We start from the raw sequence: 16,487 nt of genomic DNA on the forward strand, positions 1-16,487 counted from the left end.
AGTGTGTGATTGGACTGTACAGTTGCAGTAGTTTTTCATTTTTGTAAAATGGGTGGAAAGCTGTGAAGCGTTAAGACAAAATACAGGTAATACGAACAATCAATATATAATGGTGCTCTAACCTGTAGACCAAACCTCAATTTGTAACAACAACAAAAAGTGTGTGTTTAATATAGCATGACTGAGTACAAAAAAGAAGCAGGGAATAGTGTTAACAGAGTGCAAATGCTTCAAGTTAGATGGTAGCTACAAGAGAGAGGCGCACATTGAGCATATGGGCAGCGTCTCAGTGCCCCTGGGGAGCTCCAGGGGGAACTGCGCTTAAGGTAGCATAACACCTTTTGGAGCACCTGAGCCGAAGAAGGGAGTGTGCACAGTGCACCATCCTCAAGAATTGTGAAAGCTGCTCTCCGCTGTGTTCAGTTCCTCCCTTTCCGTTGTCCCCCACAAGAGGAGCTAAGAGGGGAACAGTCCTTGAGCTCCCTGGGATTGTGCCTGGCTCTTAGGTCAGGGGCATCAAGGACACTCCTTATGTACTTCCTCTCCCTCTCCCAAGCACCCCGGCAGGGACCGGGCACAATATATTCTTTAGGGTTATTGTTTAGACGGCACCATGCTACCTGGCATGATCTGAAGCCCCGGTGTCAGCACATTAAGGCCCATACCTGCTCCCTTTGAACTCAATGGCAAAATGCTCATTGGTTTCAGCGAGAGCAGGATTAGGCCCTTTGCGTTCATTGTGGTGGGAGGCAGAAGCACAAGTGTATTGGGGCATCTTGGGCTTTTAAGATTTCACTTCCTTCTCATTCAGTTTCGGGCTTCACTGTAGAGTGCACGACTTACAGACTACTGGCACGCGTGCAAAGAGCCAATACCCTATTGATCAGCTTTTGGAACACAGTGTGGTACTACGGCCCAACGAAAAGGAAACAATGTCCCATAATGTAGTAGTCTCAAACACTTGATGACATGTAACCCAGCTAACTAATTCACTGGGATCATTGTAACATCTTACATTTATAGAGCACCACTCATCCAAAAGGATCCCACAACTCCTCCCAGGTTACATGTGAACACTGAAATGCTGGCACCTGTGGGATAGGAGGCAGTAAGAAACTACTCACAGCACACTGCAGTGTGAAAAATGTGAGGGGGAGGAGGGACGAAAGAGACTGAAAGAGTCCTCTCTCTGTCCCTCCCAATTCAAGAGGTGTTATTGACAGCATTCACGCTAAGCATAGGAATGTTTTGCAAGCATAATTTGAAAACTAACATTTCTGCTGAATCCACTTTCCTTCCTTAGAAATCCAAAATATCAACATATGAAAAAATGTGGGCATTCATGAGCAGCAGGCAGCAGACCGCACTGGTGAAGAACAATGATGAGGGAATCCAGCGGGTGCTCACAACGGACTACGCCCTGCTGATGGAATCAACCAGCATAGAATACGTAACTCAGAGAAACTGCAATCTCACCCAGATCGGCGGACTCATTGATTCTAAAGGCTATGGTGTGGGAACTCCTATTGGTAAGATGCATTAAAGATAATTAATGATGAGCAGTCCTCAAGAGGTTCTGGGCAGTTAAATCTGGATGCCCTTTAGGAGCTTTCTATAACCTTTGAGCACCCAGGGTCCTTCTTTCATTCAACATCTCCCCTCTTGCCCCAGCTACAGCAATGGCTCTACTCAGCAGGGGCAAGAGGGTGGCTTGTAAGCAAGCAGGAAAATTAAGGTGTAGTCCGTGCCTTCAAGACGCAATCAGTTGGCCTGCTGCTCTTGTGGATAAAAGGTCCTGTTCACAGGTGATGGGGTACCCTCTGCTCTTCCTTCCCATGTTATTAAACCATGCTAGCAAGACAGATTACATATTTCCTCCAGGAGCCCTCTTTTTAGAAGAGAATCAAGGTAAATGTGATCTCCAACAAATGCACCCTTTGGAAAGCTGCATGAAAGGAGACAGGATTGATATCGCACCCTATGCGTCATTGCCTGTGCATCTTAGTAGAATAACCTACAAAATTTGCAATGATTTTCAGAGCAATATGTAGGGACTATAAGAAGCCATTGCAAGACTGTATTCCTACATCAAGAGTCTCAATGCTTTGGGTGCATTCTGAAAACCAGCTGCCTCACTTCCGCCAATAAGCAGCTTCCCTTTTCGGTGGATTTGCTTGCCTTATCCCTGAATGTTTCAGTACTTTGCCAATTTTACATATTTAAAGAGATCGCATATTTTCCACAGAAATTGGGTCCTTCTGCAAATGGACATTGTGTAGCCAGTTCTTTTTCTAGTTTAATATATTTGTGCTGCTCAATCATGCACTCGCCCTACCCATGTCTCATCTCAGTTTACATCAGCCTAATTCCACTGACTTCAATGGAATTAGCTACAGATTTACACTGGTGTAACTGTTCACAGACTTTGGCCTTTCAATTTCTTCTATGGCCATCTCTGAGGGAGGTAGAACAACCCGGAGTACACATACCCCTAGGGGTACATAGAGGTCTTCCAAGGGGTACATCAACCCATCTAGATACTTGCCTAGTTTTAAAATAGGCTACATAAAAAGCACTAGCAAAGTCAGTACAAACTAAAATTTCATACAATGACTTGTTTATACTGCCCTATATACTGAAACGTAAGCACCTTTATATTCAGTTGATTTATTTTATAATTATATGGTAAAAATGAAAATAAGCAATTTTTCAGTAATAGTGTTCTGTGATACTTTTGTCTTATGGCTGATTTTGTAAGCAAGTAGTTTTTAAGTGATGTGTAACTTGGGGGTATGCAAGACAAATCAGACTCCTGAAAGGGGTACAGTAGTCTGGAAAGGTTGAGAGCCACTGAGATAGAAAGCCTGCCCCAGTATATTGAACTCTGCCCCATCTTAGCCAGAATTCCATAGAGATGATATTGTAAAAATATTTTTCCATTGCTTATGTGAGAACAAACTTCTCTGGCTGAGAAGAATGAACCAAAAATTTAAACTATCCCAAAATAAAGATAAATACATGGCAAGAATTTCATAGCAGTTATAAAGCTGCCATGCTTTAAACTAAAAACAATGAAGGATAATTGGAACAGATGGTAATCCTCAGAGAGAATACATCCACTGGAAATGCAGCTGTGGAATATATTGTAAGATGTTTCTTGTATGATGAATATGCTGTTTTAGAAAGATCAGTTAAGATTCAAGGATATACAGAATATAATGTTACAAGTCTCCAAGTGTCTTGAAATAAATCATTTTAAAAATTAAAAGTTGAAACTTGCCCTAGACAAAGTATGCTGCAAAGATACTCCCATAACACACATCCCCAAAGGAAATGTGCTCAGTTGTCTTCTCCCAGTATCCAAGACCATCCCATCATGTTATTTCTAAGATAAATGTACTTTGGGTTCTCATTGTTTTTAGGACCAAATATTTAGCCAAGTCTCTCCTTGTGCAATTCTCAGAATTCAAATGCACAAACATGCCTACACTTTACAGGTGCAAACTGAGGCCCATGCACTTCAGAAATTCTCATGAATGTGCCAAGTATGATCACAGTGTGACAGGTTGAATCACAGAAACCCCCTTGGGGCTGCCAACTGATGTGCCAAGACTACTTCTGCCCCTGCCTTCCCTGCCAGCTTGGGACTCCAGAATCCGGCCTGGTTGTGCCAGATACGCTTGCCGGCCACAAACACAGACCCAGGTCTGAACCACGTCTCACAAACTGCAAGCATAACTGAAAGCAGCTCAAGAAGTGTTCCTGTTTTTAACACTGAGATGCCCAACTCCCAATGGGGTCCAAACCCCCAATTAAATCTGTTTTACCCTGTATAAAGCTTATACAGGGTAAACTCATAAATTGTTCGCCTTCTATAACACCGATAGAGAGATATGTACAGCTGTTTGCCCTCCCCTGCAGGTATTAATGCATACTCTGGGTGAAATTAATAAGTAAAAAGTGATTTTATTAAATACAGAAAGTAGGATTTAAGTGGTTTGAAGTAGTGACAGAACAAAGTAAATTACCAAACAAAATAAAATAAAATATGCAAGTCTATGCCTAATATAGTAAGAAAACTGAATACAGATAAAACCTCACACTCGGAGGTGTTCCAGTAAGCTTCATTTTACAGACCAGTCTCCTTCTAGTCTGGGTCCAGCAATCACTCACACCCCCTGTAGTAACTGTCCTTTGTTCCAGTTTCTTTCAGGTATCCTTTGGGGGTGGAGAGGCTCTCTTGAGCCAGCTGAAGACAAAATGGAGGGGTCTCCCAGGGGTTTAAATAGACTCTCTTTTGTGGGTGGACACCCCTCCCTCCCCCGGTATAGAATTCCAGCTACAAGATGGAGTTTTGGAGTCACATGGGCAAGTCACATGTCCATGCATGACTCAGAATTTACAGGTAGCAGCCATGGTTCTCATGCTACCTTGAACGTTCTCAAGTAGACTTCTTACGTGGATTGGAGCCTTCTGAGATCCATTGTCCGTTGAGTGTTTCGTGATTAGGCACTTAACTTGCACATTCCTTTCTAAAGAAGCTGCCCAAATTCCTTACTAAGGTTACTTAAAATTAAACCAGTACATAGCCAATATTCATAACTTCAAATACAAAAATGATACATTCATACAAATAGGATGAATAGATTCAGTAGATCGTAACCTTTACTGAGATACGTTACATGGCATATGTAGCATAAAACATATTCCAGGTATGTCATATATACATTCATAAGCATATTTCCATATAGCCTTATAGGGTGCAACATCACACAGTGTTGTCCTCAGACAAGTGGAAAAGATAGAAATGTAATTCTTAATAAAAATAATCTGTATATCTAGCTGGGGACATGCAGGGCTTTTAGCACTAGAGATGGCTGTGAAATATTTAGCATTTTTGAAAAAAATTTCACTCGAACAGGGATAAAACATCAAAACTGAAATATTTCATGGGAAAGATTTTCAAGAAAAATTCAATTTCAAAAGAACCAAAGTGAAATTTTCCAGGTTTGCAGCTGCCCATCTGAAAGGTTCTTGTCCAATTATAAGAGCCAGGCCCTCTGACAGCCAAGCTGAATGTCTATACTGCAATTAAAAACCCAGGGGACTTGAGGGATTCAGGCAAAGGGGATGTTTGTTTACAGTGTAGACATTTCAGCTCAAGGTGTGCCTTGACAACTCAGAAAGTGAAATTGACAAGACCATTACAGGCAGACAGCTGTCATTTTGATTTTCCTGTTGGAAACTGATTTGGGGGGAGGTGAGGGGAGGGGAAAGAGATAAATGTTTCCAGTGAAAGTTTCAGTTTTCCAAAAAAAGGGCATTTTTCATTGGAAAAATCATTCCAACAATTTTTTCCTACCAGCTCTACTGATCATCTTAGCATCTGAGCAATCTCCATAAGTTTAAAAAATGACAATGCTCTTTCTTCCTTCCCTTGCACAATGAGGCAGATATAGGGGACCTTCAGTGTGTTTCTATTAGTGTTTTTTAGTGACTGTGTAAGATATGGGTTTTGCATTTGGCTCTGAACTAAAGCAGCCAACAGTGTTGTTTTTCCTTAGCACTTATCTGCTTACTGCATTCTGAGAGGACTAGTGCCTAGGACATAGGTAACATTTTAAAAAATATGCAAAAGGGCATCTTAGAAGGAATATAGTTGAACAAAGAAATGTCATTACATGCATCAAACAAGCACAAATTTCACAATTACTGCTACCATAGAGTTACCATATTTGAACTTTCAAAAAAAAAGGGGGACACTCCACGGGGTGGGGAGGTATTTGTTCACAGCCCCTAGCCCCCGGCCCCGCCCCCATTCCAACTCCTTCCCCACCCCCATTACATCCCCTTCCCCAAAGTCCCCACCCCAACTCTGCCCCCTCGGACCCCTTCCCCAAATCCCTGCCCCGGGCCCGCCTCCTCCCCTGAGCATGCTGCATTCCTCCTCCTCCCACTCCCTCCCAGCCACGTGAAACAGCTGTTTCCCAGCGCAAGCACTGGGAACGAGGGGGGAAAAAGCGGGCACTCTCGAGTGATCAACATTCACTCTCTTTCTTGAATGATCAACTCTTCTTTGGGGAAAAATAATAATGGCAAAATCCCAGACATTTTTAGATATTTAAAAATTTCTCCTGGACAGCAATTTAAGAATCAAAAAGCCGGACATGTCCAGGAAAATACGGACATATGGCAACCCTATGCTGCTAGTGCCCATGTGCTAGTAATTCTCATACTAACTATTACCAGTGATTTGGGAGGTAGCTAAGCAAGTGGGTAGCTGTATTTCAACAACCTGAGAGGTGGCTTCTATTAACAGCACCAAGGCCATAAATTAAATATTGAACAAAGAGATATCAGAACGGATATATGACTTTATACTACTTTCCAATAATAATTTTAGAAGTTCCAATCCAATGCCCTAGGCACACTTGGCAAAATTCTAGAAGTACAAATACAGCTGTCTCTGTTACTCCCAAGATTGAATCGAATAACCCCGCAGCAACAGAAACAAAGAATAGATATTCCACACAATCCCGACACCAACCCACCTCCTTATGGTGGGGGGGAGGGGGAACAGAGGGAGAGAAGAGGGGCCTTGTAGTATATCCTGCAGGCTAACAAACTCTAGCTGTTGCAGGAACCAGAACCCCTCCTAAAGATTAGGAAGTTGCACTCGTTTTCCAGGAGGCACTGCTAACTATATTTTAACTTTCTTGTATGTTTTTTTTAAAACTAGAATGCATGTTCATTAAAACAAGCTATTCTTATACAAGGTATAATTTTTCCCTTCATTTCTGGCTACCCAAAACAAAGGCTGCTGATCTTTGATTACCCAAAAAGACTTTGCATAATCTGATATCTCTTGGCATCTGCAGTGTCAGCATATCCTGCTGCTGGCAACAGACTGTGCTCTGAAAGCTATCTGAGGCTTGGCACAGCAAATTAATGAACTGGGATTTTTTTTTACATTCTTTCTCTAGACAATATAGTAGGCTAAAGGAAATAAAAAGCTCAGGGGGTGTCTTATTGTATTCACAATTATTTTAAAAAATTTGTGTACAGCACCATATGATTGCATGGCATGTTAGAGAGAATGGAGACATGGGGACAGATTTTCATAGGTATTTAGGTATTAAAGATGTAGATACGCTCCTAGTGGGATTTTCCAAAACATCCAGGCACTTTTGGAAATTCCACTAGATGCCTATCGTTACATCCCTAAACACCTATAAAAAATCTGATCTGCCGTCCCTGCCTTAAAGAACTCAATGTTGTTTACAATGATCAGGTTGGAAATTGCAGCCATCTTAGTCTGCAGCTAAAATTACAGTTGTGGAATCGTTACTTAGACAGCTGTCTTGCTAATTGCTAAGTTGTTAGGTATGACAGCTAGCCACACAAAGAAGTGATTGACTACACTGGAGTTCTTCCAACTCTAACTATAAGGCCATATCTACACTACAAAATTAAGTTGGCCTAGCATATGTTGGCACACAGCCACCACCGTAATTATATCACTTGTGCATCTCTACACTTTGCTCCTTCCATCAGTGGTGTCCCCCCTCACCAGGAGCATTTGTATCAATTATATTGTCAGTGTGGGAAGGCTCCTGAAAGCCAGCAAACAGTCAACATAAGCAATGCAGTGTCTGCACTGACACTCAGGGAGGTGGAGTTATTAAGTCAGCATAGCAGGGCAGTTAGGTCAGCAGGAGTGAAATTTACCTGTAGACACTGCCATAGTTAGGTCAACATAAGCTGTAGCCTGGACCAGCCTAGGAGACAAAGCTTATTATGGCTAAAAGTCCAGATGTGGTAGGAAGTTAGTCCACATATGCCTCTGGTTTCACACTACCTTCCCATACTTTCTTCCAACTCTCTCTCCCTGCGGCTACTTTGTAATCCTTGCCCTTTGGGGAATTCTGTGCTTGCTGCTAATTAGTCCTGTCCACATTGCTAGCTCCTGCTGGTCTATTAAGCTTAATTGCTCCATTGCTACTTTGTTCTGGCTGGGGTGGGGAAGCAAGGGGGGCTGGGGGGGGAAGGCAGCATGGTTTTAACCCCTTGCTTGCCAGACATCATGCATACTCATCCACTCTGCATCGTTACATGGTTACCAGTCAAATGTCGGTGGAGGGAAAGCAATAAATAACAGAAAGAAAAGCCTCAAGTACTTTGCTATCTGTACCTACGTGTTGGCAAAACTTTGCAGAATGCAAAGAAAATACAAGGCCAGTTTCAGCTCTCATAACCATCCAGCACAATTGGCATAAATAAGGATGCAAAAGTATAACTGAGGCCCGAACTTATTTAACTCACGGTGTGTTTTCTTAGATTGTGCTCAGTTTTAAATACAGTGGTAAAAAAAAATGGAAGTAAATGGAATAGATGTAAAAGTAGAGCATCTAGGAGAATGTGAAATACTCAAACACAGAAAGGAATGTAGGGAAAAATCTGCTGCAATGCAGGGGTTTAGCCAAAGTCCATTGTAGGCATCCACAGAAATTCCAAAGCAGTCCCAAATGAATAGCAAGACTTAAAGATCCCTCTGTCAGTCACCAATGCAAATTTCACTAGCTAATGCTATCCCCCTATTAGAATGAGAGAGCAATCCAAACACGAGCAGTCAGTCATGCACAGAACTGTTTTGGTTATACTCTATCAGGAATAATGTGTACTGTTAGAAGGGTGCACTTTTGTCTCAAATGCGCATCCTCCACCCCAACCCTGCAACAAATACTAAATGGTTTGTTCTTGCTCTACAGGGTCTCCTTATAGAGACAAAATTACCATTGCCATTCTCCAGCTACAGGAGGAGGGGAAACTGCACATGATGAAAGAAAAGTGGTGGCGGGGCAATGGGTGCCCTGAGGAGGACAGCAAAGAGGCCAGTGCTCTGGGGGTTGAGAATATTGGGGGCATCTTTATAGTGCTTGCTGCTGGACTTGTTCTTTCAGTGTTCGTAGCCATTGGAGAATTTATATATAAATCCAGGAAAAACAGCGATATTGAACAGGTGAGTTGTCTATTGCCAGCTCATTTCTGGTTTGTTTTTTAGGGCCTGGAGTTGCCAAGGCATAGGAGGCTGTACCATTAAGAGTCTATTCAGGCTCTTGTGTTGTTGAACCTCTGCCACGCATTTCTGGCATTAAAGCCACATACATTTATTAAATGAGAAGAGGGAAGTACCTCACACTCCATCCAATTAGCATTGTTTAGTATAACTGTGCAGAAATTTCAAGCGTAGTTAATTTCTCAAACAGTTGTTGCTTGGTCTTAATACTTCAAACCAATGGACTTGGAAAGGAATAAAAAGAGAAAACTGCAGCTCTCTCTATAGCTTCAGCATCATCCCTTTGGTAACGGCAGCAATCTACTGGTCTGTCTCCACCAACACAGTTCTCGCTCACTCTAAAGCATTCCTTCAAAGCCAGGTGTCTGCATGTTCCACAGGGAAGGGCAGGCCATAAAGTGGGGCGCCTTGATAGAAAGAGATGGGAGTCACAGAACGGTAGGCTCTGGTGTAAAAGTGATCCCTGGAGTAACTCCATTGACGGGTAATGAGTAATATAAAAACCGAAGAAAATAATGGATGTAAACCAATACATGGATGTTGCAATGTTTGAGGAAATGCTATTCTGTTTTCATTATAGAACCTAGCACGCACCAAGTATGTTTAAGAACGAAATGAGATGAGAGTACCACCACTCAGCACACCCCCAGATCCTGCAACAAATACTAAATATTTTGTTCTGCTCTATCAGGTCTCCTTATAGAGACAAAATTACCATTGCCATTCTCCAACTAGAGCATAGTTGCTGTCCTCAGTAATCCCTACTTTGTCCCTATGTGTTCCCGTGTCACTTCTCTACTGAGACCCCAATTCTGCCATCTCCTCTTTGTAGGTGGATCCCCAGGGCCTGCTTAGCCCCCATTTCACTTCAATGGGACTTGGCTTGGGATCGGATTGGAGGCAGGCACCACGGCTTTATTTATCTGTATGGCGCTTAGGTGCATCCAGTGGATCAGTTAGAGCCAATAATAATATCAGTGGCGTTACATTAGTTTGGCCATCATGGTACAGGGATAGGCTTATTACAGGATCGAGGCCTAAAATACTTTAAACTGCTCCATGCAGGCAGATCCCTGCACCTGAGCAGACCCACACTAAAGTCAATGGTGCTGCATATGGACACAGAGGTCTACTATGTGGAGCGATTTGTAGGATCAAGGCTTTAGTAAGCCAAACATTTGGTATTTTAGGCATAAATCCAAGAGAACTGATGTACTTTTTAAAACTTATAAGAGAATTAACAGTATATACAATCTTAATTACCAGTTTCAAAAACACACAATGAAAAGAGGGTTTCTCCAGCTCTTGACTCAGATAGAAATAGAATAATGGATAAAACCTATCTTTTTTGTATAAAAAAGCAAAGGTAATGCAGCTGATTAAAGTTTGTAGGACAAATGATAATGGGATAAGAGTGTAGGACAATATTATTTTTGGAATCATAAATAATAGGCCAAAAATTGTATCCCAAGAAGACTATTAATTCACTTCTTTATAATTTGGGTGAGTACCAGTGTGAATCTGATGTGACAAGTTCAGTTTATGTGAAAATCCTGCTACTATATCATAGCAACATTCAATAGAGGGTAGCCTGTCTCATCATAATGAACATCTTCAACTGCATTAAAGTGGCGATATCACATATTACTATCACAGAATCTGTGGGAAATGATTGTATAAAAAGAAGAATACAGAGAGTTTCATTATGACTATAAATTGCATATGATCTGTGACTTTTTCTGTTTCCATAATACTATCTTTAATTTAGAGCTCTCATTTTCATATTTTTTGTTATTTCACTTATTTATTTTTTCTCCATTTTTTTCCTGCATGCAAGGCCTTTTGTTTCTTTTATGGACTACAATGTAAGCAAACCCATCCATCCAACTCCACCTCTGGAACCACCTTATCTACGGAGTTAGACTGTGGCAAATTAATCCGAGAGGAGCGAGGGATTCGAACACAACCCTCAATTCACACTGTATAATAGTAAAGGAAAAAGGTGTGTCCAATGGAAAGCATTCATCTTAAAGCGTGTACATGACAGTGATCAAAATATTGCCTCACATATTAATAGCCTTAAAGCTCAGCTACTGTAGCAGATGGATCTCCAGGGTCCTGAGAATTTGAGCAGTTCCGTGCATATCATAGAATAAAAAAATAGAATTTAAAACAGCGTTAGTCTCTATATCTCTCTGTAGAGCATAATCCTCTTGTCATTCCTTTGGGTAGTTGAGCATTTTCAGGTAAGAAAAATGTATTTACCTTCTTTCCCATGCAGTGCAATTTGCAGGAACTCAGTCTTTAGTCTCTGCAGAACATTTAGCAAGAAGTCCATGCAGTTATTTAGAAACCTCACAAATCAACAATCTGCAGGATTCCATTAACTCTCTGAAAGGCCCATTCGTGGCAAAGGAGCCAGTGATTTTTAGCTGACAGCACTGTGTTCCCAGTGTCAAATATTTAATTAATTTTAATTCATCCATTTAAAATTCATTATACAACACCTCCAAGCAGCTTGTACTATTGTACCACAAAATCACACTTAGGTTTTAAGCCAGTAATCATTAACATTTAAAAAAATTATTCAGTGAATACATCCTCATAGAACACCTCATTTTCTTCTTGAATACACAGGTTTTACATCAGTGTAATGGCATAGATTTAATTTTGATGTTCATCTGGGTAACTGAAAGGAGGATCAGACATACTGTACTTATTATAAGACAGGATTCTTTCATGGTATAAGCACCAATCAGGATATCAAATCATGTTGAAGTGTAAACCCTTGGCATTTGTTTTGCATAATAAATATACAAGTTATTACAAAGTTGTGTGTAGGAAGTTCATCTGAATAGCTATGCTGAAATACTATTGTAACTGTAGTTTTAGATATATATTTATATAAATCTGGATCAGAATAATGCATGAACCATGATAAACTTCCCTTTATTCTAAATAAGCCCAGTTACTTTTTATCCAGATCTGATTATACCCCAGCTGATCCCGTAATTTCACTGATTTCGTCTCCCACACATCACTCCCATCTGTCTCTTTGGTACAGTGTCCTGACCATAACAACTCATTGGTATTGATCATCTTTGTCTGCTACTGGTACTTGAGCTTTTTTTATCTATTGGTATGGTTTCTTTGTACACTGCAGTTTACCCTTGCAACACAAGATGTAGCAAGTTAATGATCCCTTTTTTGGAGGGACCATGTCTGAGCTCTATTGCAATTAAACACTTCTTGCTGATTGACTTCTTCCCACTAAGTAGGTGAAGTGCTCCAGATGCTCTAGTCTCCCTTAACACACTCCAGCTCAGCCCTGTTCTGATTTCTTCTATTTGCTTTCTGTCTGACCTGAATACTGAGACAAGAAAACATGGTCTTCTATGTACAGTGACAGGAGTTGTGGTCATTTTGTTTCCATTTTGCATTATTGTCTATTGGCCAATTTTATTTACCCTTTTAATAATCTTAGTGGTTTCCCTAGTTCTTCTATTGGATCTTAAAATCCATCTGTTTTTATGACCAAGAAAGTACCCTTTACAATATAAGCAATGTCAGTTTGTGTCCGTCCCACTCATGACCCTGGAAGAAGTTATCCTGGTTGTGATGGAATTACTCACAATAGTTAACACCACACCTGGTAACAAAATTTGTTGGCTAAGACCCCCAGAGCTTTGATCCATAAGTCTTGGCAAAATTTGTGTGCTTACAAACCAAGATCTAATCACAAGTGAGAGAATTAGGCACTCTAGTCCCAATTCAACAAAGCATTTAAGCATGTGATTTCCCCAGTGGGGAAAGAACTTTAAAGACAATCAAATCCAGCTCCTCTGAGCTCTCAGAGGAGAAGGACAATGACTAATATGCTTATTATCCTAATCATTGTCCCCCTCAGTTTCCCATTCACCAGTCCCTTAATCTCTACTGAACTTTGGATGGACATTTGGTGTGAAGTGCCTTTGTTTTGTTCAGTTTTTAGAGCACTGTCACATCTTTGAGAGAGGCCATAGAAAAAAGAGCCAGTCTTAACAACAATGCTCCTTACTTGTCGTCTGACTGCGCCAAACAGCATAGTAGATTTAGCTTTCCTCTGGGGACCATGATGAAACAATTATCTTGTTTTTAAATGGAATTTCAGATCTAGCCACAAAGATGTGTTAAAAAAACCTGCCATTCAAAAATTATACCAGCATCTGTTCATGTGAAAAATGGGATGATCACTTGAGCTCTAAAAGAAAGTACATTTGTAGCAAAGGTACCTGATCCTGCCAGGTGCTGAGCGCCTCCAGAGAGGAGCTATGCACTCTCAACTCCTAGTGAGGTTAATGGAAGTTAAGGGCATTTAGTAATTTTAGTCATTGCACTTATCAAAGCCAAAGGACTTGATCCTAAATGGTTATATTTATTTGTATTATGTTGGTGACTAGAGTTCATGGCTCCCTTGTGCCTACACTTAGGCCTGGTCTACACGGGGGGGGGGGGGGGGGGGGGAGGAAATTGATCTAAGTTACGCAACTTCAACTACGTGAATAACGTAGCTGAAGTCGATGTACTTAGAGCTACTACCGCGGTGTCTTCACTGTGGTGGGTCAACTTCTGATGCTCCCCTGTCGACTCCGCCTGTGCTTCTCGCTCTGGTGGAGTATCAGAGTCGACGGGAGAGTGCTCGGCGGTCTATTTATCACGTCTTCACTAGATGCCATAAATCGACCTCTGCTGATCGATCGCTCCAGAGGTAAGTGTAGACATGCCCTTATAGAGAGCCCCTGGCCTAAACAGCTTGCATTCCACATTTAAAAAAAAACAACAGACTAAGGGTGGAGAGACAAAAACATCACCCTCTACAGATGAAAGCTAAGGCCTAGAGGGATTAAATGGCTCATCCGAGGTCACACAGGAAGTCCGTGGCAGATGAACAAACTGAACCAATTGATGATCAAGTTCTTAAATGTTTTGTCCACACAGATTGTAAGATCTTTGGGGCAGCAACCATCTTTTCTTTCTGTGTTTGCACAATGCCTAGTACAACGGGATCCTGGTCTATGATTGGGAGTTCTAGGCACTACAACCATATTTTAAAAATGAACGCTGTAATGTATCAAACCGGAAGTGTTCTCTTTATTTAATATGTTTGTGTTAAGAGGACCATGTCGAAAGACTATCCTTACATAACCAGATAATTATATTTTACATATCATTTGCCATGCCCTTATGAACATATTCTGCAAAGGTTTCAAAACGCGCTGCAATTATACTTCTCTACAACATGGTTAACTTGCTTATTATTATGAGGAACAGGTCGCTTGTTTCAGATTATAAATACAATTATCTAAAAGGCAACTTGAAAACATGCAGACGACAGTCTCTAAAATTAGTAGTAAGCATCAGGAGACATTTAGAGTCCTTTCATGCATGACTTGTACTCTACACATGCTTAACGGTTTGTAAGTTGTATAAACAAATCTGTGTACTCAGAGCAAGTGTGGTACAAACCAGAAAGATGTGGAACTGGTAGGAGAGATAACAGAAATAGTTTATAAAAGCCTTCACGTCTCTGAACTTGAATTTTACTCGGAGAAGTGACTGCATACAAATAGCATGGGATGAGCGTATCCCATGTTTATCATTTCTCAGTAACATCTAATGTCAAATTTTCAAGAAGGATTTTTCCCCAAACTGTTAGCTCTGCAATTTTCACACTCTGCTTCAAAAATCAATAGGAGCTCAGTCCTTCTCATGCATTTACACCAGTTCTGAAAAATATGCAGGTCAGATTTTACCTTCAGTTACCCCATTAGCCTTCAATTGGTTTGTGGGGCTGGCAATCAGAGAAACCATCGTTTTTCTTACGAACTGAAAATTGGGAAAAACAAACACAAAATACTCATTTTTATAGTCACTTTCAGTGCAGAACCAAGCTTTCTAAAAATCTGATGCACAGTTTAGAATAGCTTGCCTGCTGGTCTAATTTGTATAATTAGCTCTTAGTGGCGGAGTACTGAAGCAGACTTTGAATTCACAACAGCTGTGATATTTTCACAAGAAATAACTACTTTGAAATTTTCCTCCAGCATACTAGACACAAGGCAAAGTACTTTTTTTCCAATATTAAGAATTTGCCACTGTTCCATCCATGTGTAACTATAAAAACATGGCTACTGTGGCCCACAGAAGGGAAATCTGGATTCTGATCTTCTTTCTCTGTTACTAAACTATAAGATGGATTCCTGTCATTTATTCTGCCAGGATAAATTTGTCCTATCAGTGAATTTTCATAATTCTCAAGTGTAACACAGCACCTCTAGACTGAGGTATTTCTCCTTAGATATGTATGAAGTTCACTATAAAGTCTTCTGAATAGATTGACACCACAGGCAGACTGGCTTCAAAGGTTCATGTATGGCATATTGAGTCAAGAATTACAGTTCCCAGTTTTCCTCAATCTAGTCTATATTACTTTAAAATATACTGGTTGAGGCCTAATTAGACCAGGGAATTGGTCTCTTCATTGTATAACGGGCATAGCAGCAGATCCATCACCTGCTCAGGTCTCCCAAATCTTTCCTCCACTCCCATCTCGCAACAGTGAAAATTGTGTTAGACTTTGGGGTAGCTACCTACCTGGGCAGGGATTTTTTTTTTTTTTAAAGGAATAACATTCCCACGCAGTGTTTGCAAGCTAAACACTGCAGCATCCCAACAGAACCAGCAAGTGAAGCGGACTAAAAGCAAAAGTGAAATTTACGGGTCTGTCTTCAATGTTCACCCTCAACCAACTCCAAGGAGTTAACAGCATTAGAACAATTTTTAAAACTCTTAAAAAAATTCAGTTTGAATACCTCAGGAAGAGGTAAAACACAGAAGGCAATTTTAAATGGAATTTTAACTGTACGATGCCCTTTTAAAAGAATGCTATGATATTTCATATACATTACTTTTTCATAAAGATCCTTTAGCAGCTTGATAATCGAATGTGTTTCCTTACCACCATTTTTTCCTCTGTCCCACGCATGCTGGCTTGGCTTACAGTTGCTCTGTAGTGCTGATGCAGGTTTGTCTCCTCGTCTAAAAAGTTCAGGGCAATTCTGATTTTTGAACATCTGTCCTGCTTCCTCATCTCCACTTTGTGTGACAAATTAGAAAGAGAGCAATTTTAAGTGCTTCATGCGGTTACGGGGTCTAGGTCACTTTAGAAGCAGTGAAGTGTAATCTATGTACATGTTTGAAGATAAACAGTACTTTGGGATAGGTTTCATGGGGCTCACAGGGGATTTTGTATGACGTTCTTCTGATAAATTGTTTATTAGAAAACTGAAAGTTCAAGGAACCTTCTCCAGTTGCACTTCAGAACATCCTAAAGTGCACGGGAATGGGGAGGGAGAAAGGAGAGGCAGTACAG

The 16,487-nt window shown here is 40.8% G+C and overlaps 1 protein-coding gene and 1 long non-coding RNA gene across 9 annotated transcripts in view; one reads left to right on the plus strand and one right to left on the minus strand.

Moving 5' to 3' along the window:
- The window catches only part of GRIK1 (glutamate ionotropic receptor kainate type subunit 1), a 237,972-nt gene that overhangs the window by 217,496 nt on the left and 3,989 nt on the right, over positions 1–16,487 (plus strand). The window contains exons 14-16 of one of the 2 annotated variants that reach the window (XM_037905334.2): positions 1,304–1,529; positions 8,769–9,019; positions 10,914–11,076. In XM_037905334.2, the coding sequence (XP_037761262.1) occupies positions 1,304–1,529; positions 8,769–9,019; positions 10,914–11,063 (627 nt within the window). In that variant the 3' untranslated portion in view covers positions 11,064–11,076. Of the gene's footprint in view, positions 1–1,303; positions 1,530–8,768; positions 9,020–10,913; positions 11,077–16,487 lie in introns of those variants that run through there. The other variant, XM_027832881.3, reaches the window with a different exon arrangement.
- LOC122464092 overlaps positions 14,185–16,487 on the minus strand; it is a 67,432-nt gene continuing 65,129 nt past the window's right edge. For all 7 annotated transcript variants that reach the window (XR_006287963.1, XR_006287964.1, XR_006287960.1 and 4 more), the window contains 2 exons: positions 16,074–16,210; positions 14,185–14,941 (listed from right to left, as the gene is read on the minus strand). This is a non-coding gene — a long non-coding RNA (uncharacterized LOC122464092). The remainder of the gene's footprint in view (positions 14,942–16,073; positions 16,211–16,487) is intronic.

The sequence above is a fragment of the Chelonia mydas genome, chromosome 1 (genome assembly GCF_015237465.2).
Source record: "Chelonia mydas isolate rCheMyd1 chromosome 1, rCheMyd1.pri.v2, whole genome shotgun sequence".
Lineage (NCBI taxonomy): Eukaryota > Metazoa > Chordata > Testudines > Cheloniidae > Chelonia > Chelonia mydas.